The sequence below is a fragment of the Gymnogyps californianus genome, chromosome 2, assembly GCF_018139145.2.
Source record: "Gymnogyps californianus isolate 813 chromosome 2, ASM1813914v2, whole genome shotgun sequence".
NCBI classification, from domain to species: Eukaryota; Metazoa; Chordata; class Aves; order Accipitriformes; family Cathartidae; genus Gymnogyps; species Gymnogyps californianus.
Window position 1 is genome coordinate 120,457,630 of NC_059472.1, and position 25,603 is coordinate 120,483,232.

At 38.8% G+C, this 25,603-nt stretch overlaps 3 protein-coding genes across 3 annotated transcripts in view; 1 reads left to right on the forward strand and 2 right to left on the reverse strand.

The window, feature by feature from the left end:
• The window catches only part of NEK11 (NIMA related kinase 11), a 102,000-nt gene extending 88,056 nt beyond the window's left edge, over positions 1-13,944 (reverse strand). The window contains exon 1 of the mRNA XM_050891934.1: positions 13,775-13,944. Within this exon, the coding sequence (XP_050747891.1) occupies positions 13,775-13,944 (170 nt within the window). The remainder of the gene's footprint in view (positions 1-13,774) is intronic.
• Positions 13,945-17,964: 4,020 nt separating this feature from the next.
• On the forward strand, positions 17,965-23,315 carry ASTE1 (asteroid homolog 1). The gene is made up of 4 exons (XM_050892734.1): positions 17,965-19,278; positions 21,253-21,463; positions 22,361-22,556; positions 22,838-23,315. The coding sequence occupies exons 1-4, from the start codon at positions 17,965-17,967 to the stop codon at positions 23,130-23,132; spliced, it is 2,016 nt and encodes a 671-aa protein (XP_050748691.1). The 3' UTR covers positions 23,133-23,315.
• The window catches only part of ATP2C1 (ATPase secretory pathway Ca2+ transporting 1), an 80,271-nt gene continuing 77,186 nt past the window's right edge, over positions 22,519-25,603 (reverse strand). The window contains exon 28 of the mRNA XM_050892732.1: positions 22,519-22,548. Coding sequence (XP_050748689.1) covers positions 22,519-22,548 — 30 coding nt within the window. The remainder of the gene's footprint in view (positions 22,549-25,603) is intronic.

Sequence of the window (25,603 nt, forward strand, 5' to 3'; positions counted from 1 at the left end):
GTATCACGTCATACTGGCTCTGTAATTGGATCTGAAATAGGTCATAAAAAATAAAATTAAAGGAGTACCTGTCTAATTAATTATGTCTTAAATTATATTTATCAAACGGCAAACAGAGAAGATATGGTACTACAAATAGGGACCAAAATGAAGAAGAAGTGACAACTCTCATGCACAAGTCCTGTCTGCGCAACAGCTTCCACGGTATTAACTGTTTGGGAAATTCAGTAACAAGGACACCATGTGCATACAGCCAAGATGAAGTCACCCATCATTACTGCTTCTCACAGTCAGTTGCCTTCTAGAATATCACACAGTTGATGAGATTTGCATGTTACAGCCAACAGCATAGTTCTAAAAATCATAATTTTAGACTTCTGTTGATAACTTCCACACTGAAAATATTTTATTACTGGAATCTAATTTTTGATATATAGCCCTGCCTATCCCAAACTTAAACCGTCCTTTCTGTACAGTTTACATCTGGATATTACAGAATCCCTTTGATTTGACATTCCACTGTGCACACGAAGTACTCCTCATGTAGAGTAACTTGCCCACTGTCAGGCGTTATAGTTTCCTCACATTTCCGTTCAGACCTCTCACGTTTGCACTTTTGCACATCCAGCCTTTATTTGCAATTAAGATACTTTACTTATTTTATACGGCACCCTATTGCCTGGAATCTACTTCCCTCACTTAGGTTGGTCTTCTAGTTCCATTGTAATTTTCATCTAATCCTTACCCATCATACATACAGCTATCCTGTTACTAATGATCTCACCAGATTTCTCTGCCTGGTGTCAGTGACAGGCTTTCCTGCAGTTTACAGCTTAGTAACAAAAATTCAAATAATCATTCTTTACATTTTATCTGTTATATTTGGAGCACCAGTATCTGCATGCTTAGATAATTTAAAGACATTCATCTATCTGTTAGGGAAAGAAGGAGCTGGTGAAACCATGAAATGCAAAAAGTCAGCATACACTAATCAGTCCTACCTAGAACAAATACTTGGTTTTAGTTAAGGAAAGAAACACTCACAGTAAATTACAAGCACTTGATTTCTGTGGGAAGATCAAGAAGATTACCACAGTTTCAATGAAAAACAAACGATGAGCACTGTTTGCTATTCCTACTGACATATATATGTTTACTCATTAACCAAAACATTGCAAACCTAAGTATTGCTACACAACTTCTTAAATCAAATCTTGGGTTCCTTTGATCATTCCCATGGCCATTACTGATTTATTAGTCAAGCCATAAATCCATTTCAATCCTAAGTATTGCTGCACAACTCCTTAAATCAAATGCTGGGCTTCTTTTGTCATCCCCATGAACAGTGCTGATTTATTAGTAAAGCCGTAACAGTCGTTGATGATTGTTTTTTCCTGTCCTCCAAAATAGCCTATCCATGCTGTTCATTAACATTCATAAACATCAAGAATTAATCCCTGAGTTAACCACTAAGAATTCAATCGGTATACGAGCACTGTAATATCTGTAGATGGATTAAATATAATTTCATTTTCTGAATAAGCACTTTAAAGAATTTAACCATGCTTAAATATCTTTGAATGGTGATGAGATTTCATAAATTTACAAGTGAAATGGATGATTCACTTTTCATTTCCATCAGCAAGTCACAATTATAGCACCTACAAACGTTTTTCGAGATGCCTAATTTTCAAATGTTCTAACACATGCACTAACACTGAACAGTTCAGCTCATGATGTAAACAGTTTATGGTTATTTGAAAATTAACAGTTCCTAATTAGTATCCCAAAGAAATGTAGAATATATTTTCTGGAACATGAAAAAGAGAACAGTTAAAATAAGTTAGCTTCAAAGAATACAGCCTATATCATTTTCTTCTGCACTGAATAAAATCTCATACATACAAAGGGGCATACTTCAAATTATTTTTGGCCAATCGTATGTGCCAACGTCGGGAAAAAAATCAATAATTATAAAGCAGAGTACTTGTGTTATCTTCCACAGAACTGAACAAGCCATATTACTACTGCACAAAAGCATCCATTAACATTATTTGTTTAGATATTAAAATGTATTTATTTTGAATAATTCTTTGGGACATTTTGGGTTGTCATCTACACTGATTAAAAATTACAAAATAAAAGTGGACATTGATTAATAAAGGAAGAATTTTCCTCTAAAGCCACATTTTTGAAACCTAGAATTTTTTTCCTAGACAGAAATGAAAAAATAAAATGTAATTACATTTATAGTCTATTCCTATGTTTCAGCTCTAAATCAAATACTAATAGACTGTAATTGAACTGAAGAAATTTGTGTCTACTCGGGAAAATCATTAAAAATTATTATGGGGTACAGACTAAATACCTGTTAATGTACTTTTTTTAGCAATACTTTATCTCTACATGTTGCATTATCACCATCTACTGTTCATTCATCCTTTTTTCTATAGCCTAGTCTTGTTTAAGAATGTAATTAAATATCATGCTGCCACTAACCTAAGTGGAATTTTAGAGAGAAATGTGACAAGGACTAAATAATTTGTTTATTCTCTGTATCTTTGAAGACTTAATTCCATCAAATCATCTAAACCAGGCATTTCTCCACTGCAATTTCATTACACATACTCGATACTTTTCACTATTAACTGCTCTCTGCTAATTAATGTTCCCTTTCAGAAAAAGGATATACCGTTAGAGAACTAAAGCCTGGATGCAGCATTTTGTTTTCAAGCATTATAATATGACTAAATATCTCACAATTGCCATGTTACATTTCCTCAACTTGCAGCCTTGGGCTACAGCATCTGCCAAAAAGAATTTTCCTTGTATAGGAATTAGTTTGAATTTTGAAATTAGTTTCAATTAGAAATTTTGAAGAAAGACTTCATATCACCTGATCTATATGCATCAGTTTAAAGAAAACAGACAATTTTGAAGAACAGGAGTTGCAAAGGGAAACCAGACACACTAATAATCGCTATAAGAATGCATTCCATAGAAATTCAACTAAAACATTTCCTAATGTAAAATTTAATTGGTTCTTTCCTGAATGTAAACATATTTGTAAGCAGATTTATGTTCCTCTCAATGTTGCAAGGATATTTATGTCAACAGCATTGTCCTTTCAGTGGAACTAATTCCCATAAGTAATTTAAATACTAATTACTGCAACTTTAATGAGAAAATTCACTCTTCGTACATGTCTCTTTCCAGCAGACATCTGCTTCAATGTTTATTTGTGATATTCATTGAATTATCTATGGTACAAAAAAAAAAAAAAGGTGGGGATGGGAGAAAGAGATAAAAGCACAGTTTATAGCCTTACAAAAGCGTATCACTAAATAGTCTACAATCAAAGGCAAAGGGAATCAAGCAATGCTGAGGAAATTAATTGTGTATAACATATATTGTTAGATAAAAACCTTTTAATACTTTCTAGCCCTCCGAGTATGATACTGTGGTCTTAGAAGTCAGTGAAACATGTGCAATTCAAAAATGAAACAACTACCCAGCAACATTGAAAAGTTATTTTAGAACACATGAAGGGCACACCATGCATGTAAGAGAAACAGTGAACTAGGAATTACGTTTACTAATGTGTCACATAAGCACAACCAAAAAAATAGAAAAAAAGAAGGAAAAATATACCGACTGCCCAGCAAATCCAGAATTTATTCCACCCACTGCAGCAGTTTTCTCATTACAATGTACTGAATGCAATGCAGAGCTGGAGGCTCATTCTGCATGGAAGAAATGACAACATCCTTGATGCAGACTTAAGAGAAAACACCTTGCCAATAAGGGTAAACTGCAACAAGACAGAGTAGACAGGCATATTCAAATATTGCAAAACCATACTCTATCTTTGAGGCAGGTGGTCACAGTTCAACCTAAAGTAATAATACTGTACCTCTCCATTTTCTTACTAAAGCTAGCTTACAAATGCATAAAAACTAAACATCAGTTTCAACAAAATGAATGAGACAGAAGTGATCTCGAGGCATTTGCTTACTTACAAAATCATTAAATTCTGTCTCTGCCATGCACCTCAAAGAACCAGTAATTCACCAACAATGCCTTAAGCACAATTCTCTGCTCAGTGTTGAAAATGGTACTTGTAAACATTTTGAAAAACAATGAACTCAACCATCAGCACCACTCACTGCCTGTACACAAGATCAGAACATGGCAGGTGCTCCAGCACTGAGCTCCCAGGAGCTCAGGTCTGTAGAGGATGACATTTAGAGTAAACCCAAGTAATATTTTCTTTAAGGAACTCCGCCTCCCACTCACATAAATTAAAGACCTAGCTAGAATGCACCCCAGTCAAATGGACAAATCCCACTGAAAATGAAAAAGTAGGCTACTTAGTCAAAGAAAAGTATACTAAAAGGAGAGGGGTAAAAAAAAGAAAAAGAAAAACCAATAACAATACCACCAAAGCTCATAAAGATGACTGAGCAGATGTAAAAGTTGTATCAGACATTGCCGCAGAGGATTTTCACAGGCACCTGCATTACACAAGCTGAACAAAGGGTGCAAACATGTTCCGAGTACTCACCCTTTGATTTCAAAGAAGCCACAGAATACCAGGTTTTATACTTTTTGAAAATGAGAGAACTAGAAATTTTAACAAAGAAATTGCTTGTGCAAAGGCCTGCAGCATGGCTGTAGCTTTAAATTGCCAAATCCGTCACCAGCATGGGCAGTGTAAAATCTCACATCTGTGCTCCAATGCCAAACTATCCTGCAGGCCTCACTAGAGACTTATCCAGCACAGGTGTTGGAGATACGAGAAACAAAAACAAAGGATGCTACTTAGTTAACGAGGCGTGACCTTGAGATGAGAAATACGATGACACCATAAGTCAGCGGGTAAAGAAATACCAAGATAAGCACAAGGGAAACCAAAGAGCTACTTGAACTTTGAGTGAACTATCCTAATTAACATACTAGAAAACCCGCCCTTAGGTAGGGAGAGCCCCCTACCAACAGAAACCCCTTCCTCACAGAACATGTGCAGTAAAAAAAAGAGGATGCTGCAACTTTAAGTGGAGATGAGGCTTGCGAGAGCCAATAGGAACGAGGGTAACTAAGCGAAACTGTAAAAATACTGATAACTGTTGCTCAAAAGGTATAAAATGCTTTACCATGTGTTAACCAGGCGTGCTAGCTTTGTGAAGTTACCACCTAGCGCACCCATCTCTGCGCAGACATGAAGTAAACAAATATCTCGACTCTGTGTGTTAATCGGCTTTTTTGCACACCGGGTGAAAGAATCCTGATTTTTGGGACAATACAGGGACTTTCCAAACTTTCTTATGCTGAGCTCTAAATAAACTGTTCCAGTGTGAGATGGTCCATTTCTTGTATTCCTGTGTTTTGTAATGATCGATTCTGTTGTTCTACCAATTTTAGCAGACCATCCCTCTGCAAAGATGCGTGTGTGTGTCTGTTTCCATAGCTTTGTGGTAGCTGCGTATAAGTGTAGCTTTACTAGAGAGAGGAACACAGAACTGTAGCGGGCTCCAACGGTAGCTCCTGCCTTCTGTACCTGTGTTGTACTTTGGCATTGTCACATTCCCACTGCAAGGGAGGTCTGCAGGTCCTTCACTCTACGTGCTGAAAGCCAGAAGGAGCCCTACAGTGCCATGCTGGGCTGCAGGAAAAGCTGGGCACTGACACGGATGCAGGAGGTAGGGACTAAAGCACCTTCCCACATAGTCTCCAGTGAGAACTGCTCTGAATGAGTCCGGGGCTATCAAACTGGTCTTTGAACCAGTATTGGCCTGCACTAGAAATGATGTGAAACAATTGTGGCCATAGCTGCAACTGCCTCCCAAAATTGGAACAAAACATTTACAGTTTCTCTCTCTGACAACCTCCATTTGCAGGTGTATCCTTAAACTAAGGCAGAAGAGCATCAGCCACCGTTACAGAGGTTTCAGCAAGGACTTCGACACTTAGCTAGGTCTTGACTCCCGTAGCATTGTTCACAGAATATGAAAGTCATGCTCAGCCACTCAAGTGGCAAGCTCATGAAGGCTAACTTCTCAAACTGCTCTAGCTAAATCAGCAAGACCTCTCTGTCAATGTTCTTATTATCTCTTATTTGGGGCCAAGAATGACTGTACACCTTAGTAGTGATGGCAGCTCAGCTGATACACAGTAGCCTGAGCCTTACACAAAGAAGCAGAGACACACTTGACTGAACCAAGCAAAAGATGGTTCACTAAGAAAAGCTTATTTAAAAATAAGCAGCAATCAGGAAAGTCCTATAGCAAATGCACCTTTGTTCAGTTTCCAAGGAGATCATGAATATCTGCTCACAAACCTAAAATGACCTGATGGATTCTAGTTTTAATTTCTAGTTTTTACTATTAAATGAGGGAGAAGAAAAAAGGAAAGCAGCACAATTAGATGAACATGCACACAACAACTGGCAGGGAGTCATTTGTTACCGTTTTAATTAATTCAGTATCAAATGACTGTTCCCTTGGACTACCTTCAGAGAAGCACAGGCAGCAAACACAGGGATTTGACCACACAGCAATGTGACGATTGTCGCTTGGATGTGCCTAAGTTACAAAACTCTTCCACCTTTAGGTTCTATTTCATTTGTTATAAGAAGTCATAAATAATTGAAAGTCACGTGATAAATTATTCAGCTAAGTGCAGAGTTTCCAAGGAATCATAGCATGAGTCTGGATTAATGGTATAATGCAAGTCAGATGCAGAAGTTGAGCTGACACCCCACAATTACCACACACAGGAGCAGTCCAGGGACTTTGGCGCTTCTCAGCGTGTGCTTTCCACCACGGGGACATATAAGTACCTTGTGAATATTTATGAACTAGAAGTCCCTATTGCCTACTGTGTACTTCAGCTGCTTGCCCATGCATGGTTATGAATTAGTGAAACTTAACCCAGAGCTTCACTTGGCACAATTGATTAGGACATTCATTATCTGTAAGTGATAGCACTGTCCTTCAAGACTACTGCTGAACGTAAATCTCTGCTATAAAAGACTTTGTCTTTAACCATAATTACCTGTTATAATTAACTGATAAGCTACTCAGGGGGACTGGGATAGAAGTGACTGCAGGGATATTACTGTTTGCTGTAAAAATGCTGGTACAATCCTGCAACTTTCTTTATACAAACCAAGTTATCTAATTATTTTGGGTGGGTCTAGGTCCATGATGTTCAGAAACAAAAGCAAACTCCTTAAAATTTGAGATAGACTTTTGCAAAATCATATGCGAGTCAAGAATCTGGGGGCGGGGGGGAGGGGAACAATAAACACCTGCAGACCTTCTGCATTTTGAAGGTGATTTGTAAATTTAAGTAAATTTTCTCTGAATGTACCAGTAAATTAAAAGCTATACTGACACTTCATTTACAAAAATTCATATAAAGTGTTTCCTAGACACGATATTGAAATGCCTTCCTTCTCTTTGTCATTAGAGATTGCATTTGAGCAGATCATTGAGATGCTAGAGTTTTATAAGACAGTACTGACTTGATAACTACTGAGCTGCTGATACTTTGCCAACAAAATTGGCATTGTATTCACACATGGGTGTGACTTGAATTTCCTATCAAATAAGATCTAATAAGCTTCAAAGCATTTACATATTATATGTCAGTGAAGAACTGAAGGTAGATATTAAATACCAAGTGTACTGGAAAGTTGCAGAAGAATTTTAGTGTAACTGTCCCACCAGCGTTTACAAATTTTTCCAATTGTCCTAAGTTTAGTAGCCTTGTCTAGCCAGGAAAAAAATGTCTGTCTAGCAATCACTACTCAACTTGGGGAGTTACCATCCAGTTTCAACCAGATCTGTCAGAAGGGCAGCAATTTCAAGGATCTTAAGACGACCTTATTTAATGATCTAAGTAGGAAGTGCAAGAGCTTTAGTGACCCCTGGATCCCAAAAGTTATACATTGTTTGAGCTGCCAAATGGCCCATGTATGTACACCAATCATCTCACCTGTGCACGTGCTCAGGGACCACCGCGGCTTGACCTGTCTCTTTTCCAACCCATGATTAGGGAATACAGAAGGAAAATACAAATATTGGAGGGATACGAGAGGGAAGGGAGAAGCTGGAGCTATGACTAGAGGAAGTAAAAGAAAATGTGGGACATGCCAGAAAAAGGAATGTGGTCATAAGACGTGGTGAAATAGCAGGGCTTCTTGTGGTAGGTTAAGGGAACAGAGGATGCAAGTCTACAGGAGACTAGGCTTCCTTCCTGCCATGCACAGAACAGCTTGTTTCCAAACTGTAGAACTGACCCCCACAATATTAGGCCCTAGATGAGGATCGAGCATCTACAGTGTAACTAAAGGTTCTGCTAATATTTAGCAAGATTAAGATATCAAGGAATGATTTATCAAGTAGTGGCCCAGTTACTTTCCACAGCCTCCCTACATGAACACAGACAAACTGTTTAACCTCCCTGTTTATTGTCCATTTGCAAACTGGATAAAAATACTTCACAGCTCTGAAAAGTGCTTTCAGGTCCCAGAATGGTAAAGGTGCTAAAGGCATGCAAAGAGTCATTCTTAATAGACAGTATTCCATAGTGGGCATACATAGGTCTAGAAAAGTGAGTCAGTAGCACAGTTAATCCTTTGCTAGTAACATTATACAAATGTAAAGAAAAAAATGACACTTAGGTCCAACTTCATTACTGGTGCAACTTTGCAAAAGAAAAAGAGAAAAATGAACAAAAACACATAAGAAGTAGTTTTTACCCAAATTAAAGCTACCATTTTTTCTTCTTAAAAGAGCCAAACCCAGAACCTCTAAAAATTTGTGAAACTCCACTAACAGGCAACTAGTGATGTGCATCCCCATCTATCATGTCTAAATTCAATTCAAACCCTGGAAAAGATTAAAAACCACAGCAAATATTTGCAGGAGCAATCCTTATTTGGACTCCAGTTACATATTAGCTAAATCAGTTTGCAATTTGAAATAAAGATTTGCCAGAGCTCATTTTAGAGACCACTAGAATGGAAAGACAGTGTCAACATTAAGCAATTCATTCTCAGTTTTAGTGAGTGTCCAGTACCTGGTTCAAAACAAGAAGATTTGCAAATATCTAACAGGTAAAATATCAAATAATACACAAACCAGGCCATCCTGTGTAAACTGGAACTAAGAAGCTTGCTTTCGTACAAATATGTCTCTTGTGTTTAACTGACTTTAGGTTCTAAGATGATATAAAATCTGACCATAGTTTCTTCCAAAACTGGGGGAAATTGATGATGTCTCTCCTGTGTGGATTGTCTAATACATGAGAAACTTCTTTCATAGTGAAGAGTCTCCCAGGTTCTGGCCTTTCTCTTTATGAGGGCATTCATTTTGTTCTCTACTCTGCTGTCTATTTTCACATAAGTTGCAGGAACTTCTATCTTCGAGATGTTTAACCCTCTGTCATACTCGGTGCGAATCATCCAATAGGATCAAAAGCTCTTGTAGAAGATATACAGCAGATGGCATAACTTTCTACACAAACATGGAAGACAAAAGTCACCTTCCCTAGCCATAAATCTAAAATCAAGAACTTGCACTTTTCTTTTTAGGAAATTATTATGAAACTCGGAAAAGTTATTCATCACATGTCTGCACAAAGCAGGTATCTCAGAATGAGGTAAGTGTGATCCTTAAGTCTAGCAGCCAGTCTGAAATAATCCCATGGTGGCACCATCTCACTCTGGAATACTAATCATTGGTTTGTTTTTCTCCCTCTCCACCATGGATAATATACCTTGGAAAAACATATAACACAAGCAACGCAAGCAGAGAAGCTATTGCTCAGTAAACTTAAATGTGAGCAGAACCTATGAAAGCATATTTAAGAATACGCAATGACTTGCAACTGTTATTTTCTAAAGGAAAACAGAGTTCATCAACACAAGAAATGTGTTGTATGACTAGGGATTTTCCTGGCTTAGACATTCAGGTGTTTAGCCATGTCCGTAACTGACAGCTGTTTACAGCAGTACATAATTTTCTAGTTGAGACAGGGTGGAATGCAAAATTAAAGTGAAAAAGGTTTTCAGAGTCATCTAATAAAAAAGGCAAAATTACAGAAATCACACAGGACCATGAACATAAAAAATTACCAGAAAATACAATTTACAAAAAATACGAATTAGGAAGTTAAAGCAACAGGCAAGGAATGTGTCATACAATGCAACACTTAAGAGGGACTTACAGTAAGAGACCTACATATGCTACTATACTTGTAGTACTTCATAACCTTATTATTTATAGAGTATGCAACTCAACCATATCACACTGGATGTCTCTGATCTAGTATGATCTCAGAAAGTCAGTAATCCTGATCCCATCCATACACAGAACTGGAGATCAGCATGAAGCTAGCATGTACTTCTAACAGAGGCAGGCATTGCTGGCCTGAGTGGGTATATGTGGGGAGTTTTATGTGAAATAAGTCTGTTAACCTGAGGCATGCCCTAAATAATCAACCCACTCTCTCTCCCAGCTGAAGCAACTCTGTGCATAACACTTCGCTCACCACAGCTAAGATCCTTGAGGGGTAACAAAGTACAAGGCATGCCCAAAAACTATTTCTAAAATCATGCAAAAGCTTTGCTGAGCATACATGAAATTAGATGATAACCATTGTTAGTCTCTGCATTAACTCATTCTGTAGACATTGCATTAATGGAAAATTGAAAAAGATATCCCCGAACAGCTTCTGTACCAATATCCAGGATGTCATTCTTCTTGGGAATTTGTATTCTTATGATTTATTCCTATGCTCTTTCACAGTGCTTTAGAGTATAGCAATTTTCAGGAAACTATCCGTGGCTGAGTTCACGCTGTATATAACATTTGTCTCAGTGTGTTCTAAATCATGTCTGAAAAAATAAAAATAGACTTCCAATTCTGCTGAGTTCATTTGGGACCTAAATATCTCAATTCCTTTTTTTCTGCCAAAGTGCTTTCAGAGCTGTATTAAGATTATTCTTTTTAAAGAGTAAGAAACATAACCACCTAATTTTTCATTCGAAAGTATATACATACTTTCCAATGGAAAATATAACAGAAGCAGTAACCAGTACAGTTCCATAAGAGATTATTTTCTGACTTGAAAGTAGTGTTGAGAACGTGACTTCTAGTATATTTTACCACTTTAAGAAACTAGTATTTTTAAATAGAAGAAACTGTCTACACTCTATCTCATTATGCTAGCTGAGCTTTCATGTTCACCTGCGCCAGTATTTTTGTCATCTATTAGCATATAAGTGATAGAAAGTTGGGGGAATCGGCTCCTCAATCTACATTTGAGGTGCAGAAGGAATGAATAACTGTGATACGCAAGTACCCCCTAGTGAAGAAAAGATGAACTACAGTATTACAGTAGCACTGGCTTGTTACACGTTGTTGTAGTCACAAAAAGGGACTGTTAAAAAAAGCATATGCCATTTGATACTCAGCCTCTGTCCTGAGGATGGCAGAGGACACACTCAGCCTCATCCCTAACAAAACACAGGCATGAAATGCTGCAGGCAGTGAATGTTCGTTCAAAACACAGTCACTCAGAATTAAAGTTCTCAAAGAAAAATTCTTAAGGAAGAAAAATAGAGATAATAACTACTTAAAAGCAAAGCACACATTCCTTGTTTTTGAAGTTTGGCAGCTTGTGCTATAGCAGCAAATGTGTGAAGACACACATTTCACTATATTGTTAATATTCTGAGTTCAGCAATAGCTGAATTCTGAAGGGTCTTACAAGCTCAGGTAGTTCCTGTCACCCTATTTGCATGATAAATTATTTTAACAGAAAAAGAAAATGAAAAACATTTTCTATTATTTTTAATGAAAGTTTTTATTAACGAACATTTGTGTAGAAAACCATAGCTAAGGCTAAGAGAGATCCAAAAGTCTTACAAGCCAGCTGGAAAAAGCTAAGAGCTTAGTGGCCTCTAACCCTAATCCAAGGAACTGAGAAGCTGTAAATTGATGTAGAAGGAAAACAAGTGAAACAATTATGTCTTAGCTGCACATTTATTAAAGCAATATTGCCAAGAATGCATTGTCATAAATAGCAGAAGTGAGGAACAAATGAATCAGAAAAAGCTCTTTTATCATAAAATTGCTCATTAATGTGTCCATCAATAAGGACCGATAGACCCCCATATTTAATGGAAGAATGTATTTCTGGCTGAAAAGCACATTGATTAGATGTTACAGACTTCAAACAAAAAGCCTCACAGATTTTACTGGATAAAACCAAAAACACTCACATTTAAAGTTCACTTGGTGTAAGTATCAAACTGATGGACAAACACAGTTCTACACAACAGGAAGTCCATCCAGTAATGCATTACCCAGGCACCCAACTTCAAACTCACATACAGAAATGTCAACACTCTGAAAATGTTCTTTTATCTTTGTGGCTTCAGAATCCTAAAGGGTTTATCAACCAAACTGATGAGACCTGTCCAAATTCAGGCAGGTTTAAAAAAAAAAACAAACAAACAAAAAAAAAAACCAAGATTTGCTGGCAATTTAAAAAAAAAAAGTGCTATCAGTTAGGTATACATCAAATGGAAAGGTGTTTACTGGAATTTCTGTAACTATTCCTTCTCAGGTTTCATTTAGACAACTCAATTATAAAAAAAATAGGACATCAATACAGTACAGTTTGAGACCCCTCCAACAATCTGAGTCCTTACAATGACACAAATCGATTCCTGAAAGCATCCAATTAAGTGTTATTAAAAAAACTTACCTACAGTAAATAAATAAGAAATCATCAGAAATTAAGAGGGAAGTCCATTAAAATACATTCAGAAATTCTGACGTTTTCACGCTCCCTTTAAATGGTGCATGCTTTAACGGGCATGTGTAACTGAATGAAGCATTATAGAGCTAGATATTGCAGTAGCTGGACCTGATTAGACTAAGGATTCTCTTTTTCCACTTTTTTTAAAACAAAAATATCGTGTTCACGAAGATGGATAAGCATGGGATAGAAGGCAAATGCCCAGCACTTTAGTAAGTGTTCTGAAGAACGAACTTCAAGAACCGAGTTTATAAAACACAAAGACCTCAAAAATAAACTATACAATTATATTATACACGCATATATTATATATTGACATAATAATGAAATGATAGCTTCTAAATTATAAAGCTTTAAGCCTTTAACAAACAATTTTGTTACAAAGAAGAGCAAATGTGTGAAACCTGGCATATACCTTTGCCCTGCTTCTTGTCAGGACAATAATAAAATTTACCTCGGTTCTGAGTAAATAAAAGGGTCGGTCTTTTCCATAGCGTATGCCTTACATTAGCAACTTGTCCAAGGTATGACACTGGGGAATAGGTGAGTTACATATATTTTTACTGTTTTTATTATTTGTTACAAAGCTTCAGAGGAAGCTACACTATGCCAAGCTACATACATCACTATGGAGATGAGGGTCTGAGATTTTCTATCTATCTCCACTCTGTCTTGCATAAGTAAATTAAAAAGGACTTAGATAAAAGCACAATAAGATAGACATATCGGATAAACTATTTTAAACACAACCAGATTCAGTTGGAATGCTAAGTCAGCATAAAGTCTGCTCCTGTCTTATGTCCTCACTAAAGTTAAACAGTTAAGGCTGCAATGTTAACACCAAACTGAGAGATGAGACACAAATACAAAAGAAAACATCTACAATGCAAAAAATATGTTCCAAACACTTTTATTTAAAGTATGTGATGGGTTTACTTACAGTTCTTCTCCCTGTTTTGCTTTTCTGTCAGAAACAAGATATACACTTCCAAAGCTTCCATTGCCAAGTTTCCTCTGAATAGTATATCTTCTTGCAATCATAGCATCTGAGCAAGCAGAATTAAATCTGGCAACAGTGACATGCTTAGCGGTTTCTTGAAATTTCAGCATTTCTCTGTGTAACAGAAACTACAGAAATTTCTGTAGAATGTAGCTTTCAAATCCTTTTACTCTTCCATGGATGTTCACAGGAAACACTTGAAACAAAAAAATTTGATTTGTCAATCTATTATTCTTATTAAAATCTTCATTTAATTCTATGGCAGTGCTTATAGTGCTCAGCTTGCAGCAAAACACAAGTTAAGTGGAATCACTAGTTGCTAAGCTGTGGGCAGCAGACTTGATAAAGAAACTCGAGATAATGTAGACATGACATAGTCAGCCTTCCTCTAAATTAACCTTAAATGAATTCACTGAACTGATAACACAGGGGAAATCAAATGCAGGTGCTTATACATCAATTTATTTAAAAGTTCAAGTGCTTTTTGCAAGGACAACTACACCTGTATTTCACCTGACAGTTCACCTAGATATGGCACTCTTCCTCACCACCTGTCTTTATACCTACCACTGTATCTGACACCAAAAATATCTGCATTTCAGGATACAAGTTTCATGATTGTTGTCTATACTGAAGCATAATCTCCAGCCATAATTTGAGTTCACTCCATCAATAACTACGAAGCTGTTTTCTCTGCTCTTTCATTTGCCCCTCAGATTTCACCATCTGTTTCAGTGGTGACCTCACAGCTTCTGTGTGATTCACTACTAACATCTTCTGCAAATTAGAGCTTCATGGCTACCCACAAGTCTACAAGACTTTCAATAAAACCCAGTTCTTCCAAAAGCTCTTCATTTCTCCTTCGCTGTAATAATTCTTTCTTGACCCACCTTTCTAACAATTCAGCTTTGATTCGGAATTCTTGTCTAATTGAGGTCCTAGTTCTGTAAACATAGGGACTGCAAAGGCAAACCTCTAGTGTTTCTATGGTTTTCAATAACTGAACATGAGTTTAGAATAACTTTCTCATTCCAGATGATGAAGGGTAGGTGCTTCACTTCACACAATAAAATAATATTGCTTTCATTACCTTGCCTTTATATAATGCTACCTGCGTCATTTGTGCTTGAGGATCCTTTGGAACAAAGATGTTGCAAGATCCTACAATCAGTGCAACTAATACTACTATCTATCAGCACTGCCTGCTGCAGTGTAGCGTGCCCACGCTGCATTTGTTCACCATAGCATTTTAACGTCAATGCAAGCACATGAAAATGCTTTTTTTGTTTTGGAAGAGAAAAGACAAATTGCTTAATTTTAAAAGCTACATAGCTGCTGGTTCCTAGTCACTGTCTTTACTTCCTAACAAATGCAGAGCCTAAATGAAGATTAGAAATTTGTATCTTACAGCAACAGTGTGTGTGTGTGTGCGCGCATGTGTGTGCGCAAGAACCTATTTTAATACCCATCTGCTGAGCTGCTGTCACACTGTACCAAAGAGCCTGACATTGCAGACTCACTATATTATGAAACACAGCCAAATTTTAATTACTACAAGCCATCTTAACAATGATACAAATCCTGTATGTTTTTTAAACGAAAGCACTCCTGAGATTCTGTTTCTGTATTCTCTTTCAGACAGCAACAGTGACAAAAATTTTGAAATGCAAGTGCTCAGCAAAGAATGTCAGCTAGAAAATTACTTCTTCTATAACTCCAAATCTGTCTGAAGAGGCATAAATGGATCATGTTGAGGTGTGGGGGAGGGGGGGCAGGAAGATGAACTCCATAAAATATTACATTGCCAGTTCTGGCAAGTTTATATATTTTTCATTTACTATTCTATTCTCCTAGGAATTTGCTGGTTTATGGATGCCTTCATAAATTCCAAATAGAATAGCTTTGAAATATGTAACCTTTAGAAATAACTACACTTACAAAAACTGCTGAGCTATCTATTCCTTTTTTCTGGAGAAGAGTCACTTAACACTGCTCACCTTCAAATTTTCATACTTACTTGGGCCCTAGGAAAATATCACAATCCTTTATACCGCAATATCACACTTGAGATCAGGTAGGCCATTGAGTCTAATTGTCGTGCTTTATTTCCAACCCTGCCTCTCACCTGCTACTCTCTACGCTTCAATTTCCCTCTGTATATAATAATAATAATAACTATCATTTGTTATTATATAACTTTGTGAAATGCTTTGATATCTACTGCTGAATAGCATTATAAGGCAGGGGCCAGTGATTGCCACTGTGGTGTCACAGGCACATTTTAATGGCACAGAAGAGGTGGATTGCTGAGCCACTGCATTTGAAAGAAATACCCTGTAAGAGTCAATAGACTTTAGAGCCTGACTCAACCGTAAGACTGACTGATTCTTTGAGAAGTATATGAACTGGCAGCCTCTCCTACCTCACTCGAACCTTTAGGCCAACCTTCCTTGTATTTTTTACCAGTGTCCATCTTCTCCCACTGAGCAGGTATTTCTCAAGCAGCAGTACATCAATTGCTTCATTAAAGTTCAGAACAACTAGAGATAACTCAAAGAAATCAACTCTCCAGCCCCCTTTTCCTCAAAAATCCCAGTATACCCTATCTGGTAACACGCCGATAAACAGTTTATGTTCTTAATTTTCTTCACACCCCCCCTCCCCAAGCCCCATTCCAGAGCCTGGCAGACTGCTGATGCCAAACTAATGCAATTACATTGTTTGGATCACTTTTTTTAGTTTTCCTTCTTCCTTAGCTAGAGTTAAATTTCCTTCTTCTTTTTTGTTGTAAGCTAAAGCAAAGTTGTTGTTTAGGGATTCACTTCCACCTACGCATGCTACGCACACAGCACCTCCACTTCTTCCCCTGACCTTCCTTTGCTTATATAAGTAAGATACTGTTTTTAATTTCCTTTACACAACCTTCAGGTTTCTTTAGGAACTGCTAACATGCTCTGATACTTTCTGCCTCCAAGACAAACCCTTCTTTGCCAATCAAAGTCATTTTCCAATCCTATCAGGTTTTCTTTTTATTTCTTAAGAAACCCTGTGCTACATCAACATTTGCCCCCCCACCCCTTGCAGTACAAATTCCAGAGTTTTTATATTTAAACTCTAAATATCCTCACTATTTACTACCTTGAATTTTTCCTGCCAATGACTTCACTGGCCTGCTCCTTTAAACTTTTTGAAAATAAAAAAATTAAGTATTCCTGTTTATTTACCTTCATTAAAAAAACCCCAAAACTCCTGAACACTGGCTCCATTGTTACTTTCTGCAACATCTTTATAAACCTCGCCAAGTCTAAAATAACATTATCTCAGCTGGCTCAGTTTTTTACTGCTCCCAGAGAAAGGATAACTAAGAAAGATTTTATTAGTAGGGTCGGTAGCAAAGGAGCTTGCAGATGATAGTAAAACAAGGTCAAACGTACTCGACTACTAAAGAGGCTAATTAATATCTCCCTGATGCACATTCAGGAAGCCGAGATCCCCTAGGATAACCTCGGTGATGTTACTACCTTGTTCAACAGGCCGTGTTAAGACTCAAAATTCACGCTCCGAGGGCCTGGGGGCACACACACAGCTATGAAGTATCCCCGCTTCCCCGCCCAGGTACCCTCACACAGAGGGGCGAGGGCGGCATGCCTCCATCCGGTCCCCCTTCCTCACCCCTCCGGGGAAGGCGGTGCTCCCCGGGACCCCTCTGGGCTCGCCGGCAGGTACGCGACCTTCCTCACCCGTTTCTGCCCCTCCAGCGCCCGACCCCGTACGGCCGCCAGGGCCGCCTAACAGCGGGGACTACCGTCCCTCAGGGTCCGCCGGCTCCCCCCGGGATGGCCTGAGGCAGGGTGCTGCCAGCCCGGGGCGAAAGAGGAAGCGGCCACAGCCTCCTACCTCGCCCGGCCTCCGGAGCCAAACCGGGCTGCGCGGGGAGGCTGCCCGCCCCGACCGCTCCGCCAGGCCCCTGTTTACGGCTCCGTCGCTAGGAGACGCCGCGCACGCGTACTGAGAGCCAGCGGGCGGGAAGAGGCAGCGGAGCTCTGATTGGAGGACCCTGCCTGTCACTCCTAGCACTACTTCCGGCGGCGTGGCGCCCTTCCCGGGACGGGGGGGCAGCGGTCACCGCCATGGGTGTCCAGGGGCTGACGGGCTTCGTGGAGGAGCGCGGGGCGTTCTTCACCGAGCTGCGGGTGAGGGACACGAAGCTGGTCATCGACGGGAGCAGCCTCTACCACCGGCTCTGCTTCGCCTCCGCCGTCGACTTCCGCCGCGGCGGCGATTACGGCGCCTTGGCGGCGGCCGTGCGCGACTTCTTCGGCAGCCTGCGGGCCTGCCGCGTCTCCCCCTTCGTGGTGCTGGACGGCGGGCGCGGCGCCGACGACAGGAAGCTGCCCACGCTGCGGGGCCGCGCCGCCGAGCGGCTGCGGGCGGCCCACGGCCTCTCCCGCGGCGACGGCGGCTGCCTGGTGCCGCTGCTGACCCGCGAGGCCTTCGTGCAGGCGCTGGGGCGGCTCGGCGTGCCCTTCGTGCAGTGCTTCGCCGAGGCCGACCGGGAGATCGCCGGCCTGGCCAACCGCTGGGGCTGCCCCGTCCTCTCCCTCGATAGCGACTTCTGCGTCTTCGACCTGGCGGCCGGCTACTGCCCCCTGACCCACTTCCAGTGGCAAAGCGTGTGCGCGGGAGAGGGGGCGCGGGGCTGCTACGTTCCCGCTCGCTGCTTTTCCGTGGCGAAGTTCTGCAGGCACTTCAGTCACCTGGACAAAAGCCTGCTCCCCCTCTTCGCCGCCATGAACGGGAACGACTATATTGATCTGGCCGCTCTCGAGGTGTTCTTCAGCAAGGTGCGCCTGCCGAGGGGGTGCGCGGCGGGGAAGGGGGGGAAGCACGTCCGCCTTCAGGGGCTGCTGAACTGGCTGTCGCAGTTCGCTGAGCCCACCGAGGCTGTCGACAACGTGCTGAAATACCTTAAGAAACACCAGAGGGAAGAAATAAGGGAGCTTCTGTGCACTTCAATGGAGGATTATACTCCGTCTGACGTGAACCTAGAGGACTTTTTTCAGAATGGAAAGTATGAATGTGAGGCTGCCAGGAAAGCAGACTTACCGCAGTGGGTACTCGATGCTTTGGCAAAAGGTAAGCTAGCCCCGTTCATCAGCGATGCCCTGATACTGAGGAGTACCTTCCTCCACGTTCAGGTGGAGAACATGCAGAGACCTAGCGCACATAGCACAGCTTTGCCCATTCGACAAGTTATCTATGGACTGCTTCTGAAAGTATCTCAAAATACTGAAGCTGCTTCTCCAAGTAAGCAGACCAACGAGCTGCCAGTTGTATGTGAATTTGACAGACTCCAAAAGACACTTAAAAAAACATCTGTTCAAGCAGCAAGCCTACCCACAGATTTTTGTGATGATCATTTTCCTTTGGACAAGTTAATGGAGGTAAATGGTTGTCACAACAGATCACAGTTAACGGTGTTTCATGAGTGACAAAAAATAGTTGGGACTCACGTTTGCCAGCTGGTTGCTAAATGCGATGCCTGAACTAAGCTACCTCAATAACTGCTTAATACAGAGGTACCTACAGAGCTCTGAGCTTGGCCTGTGATACTTGAGAAGCTACATGGATTGCCTTTATCTTCTTCCCTTCCCGCTCCCCCCAAGTGTACCAAGACAAATTATAGGAAAAGTTCATTGTGTATATCTGTAGTATCGCCTAAATTTTCCATTCTAAGCTCTTCTTTCATCCTATGTATTCTGTTACACTAATACTTGCTTTTATAATTATAGGAAGGAACTCAGTTTCATGAAATTCAGAGAAGTGCAATTTAACATTACAAAACTTAATTTATATTTGATCAAGCTGTGGATGTTTCAGAGCAATGTTCTGAAACAAAATCTGACCCATGCTTTTTTACTAACAATCACCATTATTTCATGTGTGAATCTTGCAGCTGCCCAGCAATTTTACCTGCCGCAAGTATGCGTCCTGCTAACATGGACCCCTGCTGCTTGCCAGACAGAACAGCACCTGAAAAACAGCTTGTAATCAAAAGGAAAGTTGTCCTAGGTTAGTTCCAGTCACCATTAGCAAGTCTGTATATTTAAATTCTAATGACTAAGACTGTAACTCTTGCTGTGAATGGAAAGCAATCTCCCATTCCCAAAGTTACATCACTGAGGTTTTGTATGCAGTAGTTTCTGAAACATCTGGAAATATGAGTCTTTTAATACTGCCTATTTAAGCCACATGCTCTATCCATTCTGGCATTCAGATCAACTGTTAACACATCTGTGTGTGGGGGCTGTGCTATATGTTTTTATCACTTGCTGGTCACTCATACAAGAACCAAGTCTATCACTACTACGACCATTAAATGGTACAGATAGCTATGGATCCAAAGGCCTACATACAGGTTATTTTACACAGGTTATTGTTACAGGCCTTTTAAACGAGCAATATGTAAAACACTTAAGAGTGTGGGATGTTTGGGGATTTTAAGAAACATAATGACACCTTAATTTGGTCTTGGTATGTATGCTGGCTGTTTAATGAATTTGAGCTTCCGCTATTATAACAACTCTCCTTACTAAATATATGGGAATTATCAGTTCAACAGAAGGTTAGAAGAAGAAAGGTTATTCTGCATTTCAAGTGCTCTATGCAAAACTGATTTCAGTGTATCTTCTACTGTGGGGATGTCTGCCTAGGAATAGGCAAAACCATCCTTATCAAGGTTCACAAAACACTCGAATTACAATTGAACAGCCTGCTGTGATTCTGCTGCATGCATGAAGTTATGGACAAAGTTTAACACCACTTTTTAGAAGTTAAATAGGACAACAGAGAGGGAACACGTGCTAGGAATTAATACGTTGCAAGTGAAAAATGCAAGCTCCGCACTTAAGATTTCATTGTGATTACAGGTAAGCGTGTTTTCAACATATCAAGAACAGACATCACGATTACATCTCACAAAGCAAGGGTAACTTCTAAGAGGCACAAAATGAAGGGTTTTTTTTAATATATAGCTCTCTCTATATATATTTGCCATACTAAAGTAATTTTAATGCATTATGGTTACAAGATTTTCCAAGCAAGTCAACTTTTACATAGGAGTTTAAATTAAGTCACCTGATTTGAAGAAGACTCTGAAACCTCTTAAAATCTAACCTCAGGCAATTATAAAAAATTACTTTTATCCTTCTACCTAACATTTAACTGCGTAGTTTTTAAAGCTTAAGTAGTATTTAGAAAATATCTCCTGTTCAGAATATGAAATTTAAATAATTTTATCAAAAACATGAAGTACTAGCTAGTTTAAACACAAACTTATTTGCCTTTTGGAAATTGCTCACAGCAAATAAAGTCTCTTACCTTTATTTTTCCACTCCAATGTTTTAATTTATTTTCAGGTACCCATGTCGTGCCGTCAGATGCTTTTGCTGGAGACTCTAGGAGTGAAAATGAGTTTCCTAGAATCTATCCCCAGTCACTTACAACTCCCTATTGCTGTAACGTGTTACTGGATAGGTTGTTCAGAGCCAAAAGTTAAATTGCATCAATTAAAGGCTTTACTTCTAATGATAGTATCTGGAGAACTGCACAGGATAACAAATGATCCAGGTATGTCTCTAAAGAATACAATCTTAGATGTTCAGCTGCTAGGAAAATCTATACCATAATTCATTTTTCCTCATTTATGGTGAGTTGACCAAATTCAGATGAATTAGCATTGATTTACACTATATCCTGAGGTGTTACATTCTTTGCATTGATACAGAGCAGAAAGTTTTAGCCATCAATTTAACATTTTATATAGGTAAAACAGTGCTTTACCATCTTGTAAAACATTAATTTCTTTAGGACTAAAAGATTAATTTAGATACAAAAGTTACCAAAAAATAAGCGTCACATACTCATGCATCAAAAGAGAATAACTACTATTGATGCATTCTGATAGATTTTTTTTTCCCCCCTCATGAATTTTTCTAAAATCATCTGTACTTAAAAATGCTGATAAAGGCACCCTTTATCTGCCTGTGAGAATTTGAAAGTACTAAATTATCACAAATTGTTTCGGTAGTATTTATACCTATTAAAGTTATGGTGGCATTTCCTCTAGGAGTCCTTCATTTGATGGCAAAGATTACGTATGCCAGGGTTATACAGTATCTTTAGGTGCTAGTTTATAGAAACTGGACTGATGTGGTTGCCACCTGCTTCCCAAGTGGGTGGGAGTGAGATGGAAGTCTTGTTTGGAATTGATCCACTCACAGAACAGCGTAGCAGATTACCTAACAAGTAGAATTCCTGATTTCACAATTTCACATTCTCATGGACATTCATACTTGAATTTTTACTCAATTTTATGTCTTAAAGTTCAGTTTGAGACATTTGAAAACATTACTAATGCTTCCTGAAATGGAACTAGAGGTTTGAAGACCCTATACATTGCAGGTACCTTTCATACTGTTCACAGCAGAACATTTATTTGCATGTCATTTTCTATTTATAACCTAGATCCCACAGTTTTACGTGCTGAAGATGAGAGTATTGCATATAACGAATTTCTAAAATGGAAGGAAAAGAAATTGCCAAATAAAGACTTTGATTTAGATGCTGCACACAGTTTTTGCCAGTGGCAGTGCTGTCTTCAGATGGGATTGTATCTCAATCAGCTACTTGGCACTCCTCTCTCCGAGCCAGACCTAAGTAGGTAAGAATGTTTCAGAGATCTGCTTTCCACACAAGCCCCTGATGGAACATGTTCGCATTTTATTTTCTGTGTCAAACTCCTTTGGCCAATTTTACTACATTTGAATGCCCTTCTTTAAAGATACTAATATGGAGAAAAATACTGAGTAGAATAGGTATCCCTTAGGAGCCAACTGTTGGATACTCTATGTAGTTAAGATCTGTGTTTCATTAAGCAGCATGTTTCTACCTGTCCTGCTGAGGTACAATTCTAAACAAGGATTCTCTCCTTCCTTTGAGCAGGCTTTACAGTGGGACCCTCGTGCACAGACTGTATCAAGAGCTTAAATCAACACCTTCAGTGGAAAATCTGTTTAGTTTATCTCCAAAAATGACTCAGCTTTATCAGGTTTTGTTAAATACGGTAGAGTCAACTGTATCTCCAGACTTCTTTCAGAAGATGACCAAGACCAAATCTGAGTCCTGCAAAAAGAAGAAAGCATCTAGTAAGAAAAAAAAGGCCATCAGGTGTGCTATACCAGAAACTCAGCATTTATGCAATGTTAATAGGTTTGCATCACTTGGAGTGGATGACTGAAAGCATTATTCCTGGAATAACTTAATGCCATGCAGATGGAAGAAGTTATATTAAAATATGTGACTATATTGGAATTGTGTTTTCACACAAGTTCCCAATTCAATCTTCACCAACAATTCTTGCTTCAGGGAATTTTTTTATTTACTTTTTTTGTAACGAATACTCTTATAAAAGAGGTGCTGTATAAAAGTTGTGGTGTTTTGTTTTTCTTTACAGGTATCAGTCTAATTGAAAATGAGAGCGAAGTTGTTCAGCATGTCAGACCTGGACTATTTTAGAGGAATTTTTTCCTGAACATTTATAGTTGGCTATCCCTCCATCTCCCTAAACACTGCTAACTTGCAAAAAAGGCGATTTTTATGTTTGTGTTTGAGGAACACAGTAATTACAATCTTACAGATCAGATTTAAATGGAAATTGACAAGTAAAAATATTGTAGAATCAGTCTTTACAGGTAGAGTATTTGTACTTTTGGGGAGAGCTAGCTTTAATCAGTGACAACTGAGTAAGTTGTGCTTGCAGTATTGCAGGTACTGAACTATACTCGGGGAGAAACTTCAGCTTCTATTCCCCCCTCCCCCCCCCCGTATGTAAGTAAGAGTTAAATGCTTACATGCATACACAAAGCTATCACATGGTAGCAAGTTTCAGCAGGTTTGCTAATTCAGAGTAATTGGGAACGATCTTCTGCCATTAACAAACTGTTGTCATTGGAGTTAACCTTTCTCTAAAGGCTACACTAAAATTTCAAACTTGTTTAACTTGCCCCAATGTACACTAAGTTACTTGACAAACCCTTACTCTCAACATAATACTGAAAAACAATTTATATTTTAAAAAATCCTACATCACTATATCTCAGTGCTTTATATTAGCTAACTTTCCAGCAAAATGAGTCAACTTACTTGCATAAATGCTTTTCTTATAAAACTCTTGGCTTTCCAGTGTCTTCCCCATCTGAAGTCTAATTACTACATTTCTGTTTTTTCTACTCAAGAATCCATATACCTTTTCTTACATTCAGGAAAAATCATGATTTCCACCTTTAATCATTAAGATCTTGCCCATTACTTACCAGAATTCAAGCTTGATTCATGCATCATTGTGTGCTCAGTTTTCAGTCCTGGTTGTCAGCTGTCTGACAGCTATCCACATGGAAGTAACTCACTAGATCTTGTGACTTACAGGAAGGATCTCTGATATCATACAGCTGAGTCTTGATACTGCCATAATATATTCAATGAGAATAGATTTAACATCTATTACATTCATGAGAACTATTTTTGAGATGCAGTCTGAGGTAGTAATATTTAATATTTCTTCCAGTATGAAAACTGCTACTTATTAAACTACCAGCAGATGGCACCTACACTCAACCATACAGCAAGTTACTAGAACTTTACAACCCATTTCTAAATAGACTTCTATTTGCAGCAGTCTACAGTCACATTTCCATCAGATGACTTTAAAGCTGAAAGGGGTTAAAGTTCTTGATTTTAGTAACTAAAACTTAAATCCTGAATCATCCAAATCATTCTCTGATTCATTATGAGCCCACGTGTTTCATTTCACCAAGCTTATAGTTCCATATGGTTGTTAATCATCAGAAATAGTCACATTTAAAATAAGTCTTAAGTATAAAAATACAGGCATCTTTGATTCTACTTTGTTAGTGCTGTGAGAAGAGAGATCTTAATTTACTCTGAATCCCATATTGGAAAACTGCTGGAGAACATAAATTCTTGAGACTTACTGAGAAGCAGTATCTTCAATTAGATAGTAGTTCAGAAGACTGGGATAAACTCAAGTATTCCACTTTCAGATAAAAAGGCTGCTATGATCACATGGCATTTTGAGAATACCTTTGGGAGTGCTGACTCAATGATTAAGAATTACTCTACTGGAAATGTGTTCTCAACGCAGAATTCAGCTGTTCTTTGTTGCTGATAAAATGAAATGCATCTCATTGCAAACACCAATCCTGTATGCGGAAGAAAATAATTACTGATTCTAGGGTTACTATTCGGATTTTAAATCAAGTATTCCTATTTTCCTTTTTGAGTCACTATAGGTTTCCAGTCTTCTTTGGGGGGAAAATAAAAAAATAAAGGACTTACTAAAACTGAAAGTTCTCTATTCCACGCTTTAGTAAAAACAACTAAATTCCTTGGTTGCTGTCTATTTTCACGCCACATTAAATGCCTCATTTTTTGTGGAAAAATCCCACTATTGATTCAATTGTTCTGGAGAAAAATCTCTCAAACTTGCTGTTGGGTGGTAATGATCAAGAGTGGAGCCAAAAAATGGCAATGGAATTCAGTCCACGCATTTTTCATAAATAATGAGATTGAGCTAGATTAATTACTTGTTATTGTTTCATCTTCCATTGGAAAATACAGCAAAACTTAGTTTGGCATATTTAAAGTGAATTGCATTCAATTAAGTTCACCCTGCAAGAAGGCAGAATTAAT

Excerpts from the sequence above, each read along its gene's own strand:
- ASTE1 (XM_050892734.1), top strand. The coding sequence starts at position 17,965 with ATGGGTGTCCAGGGGCTGACGGGCTTCGTGGAGGAGCGCGGGGCGTTC. Across the intron at positions 21,464-22,360 it reads CAGGATAACAAATGATCCAG|ATCCCACAGTTTTACGTGCT; the intron begins GTATGTCTCTAA and ends TTTATAACCTAG. Across the intron at positions 22,557-22,837 it reads TCCGAGCCAGACCTAAGTAG|GCTTTACAGTGGGACCCTCG; the intron begins GTAAGAATGTTT and ends TCCTTTGAGCAG.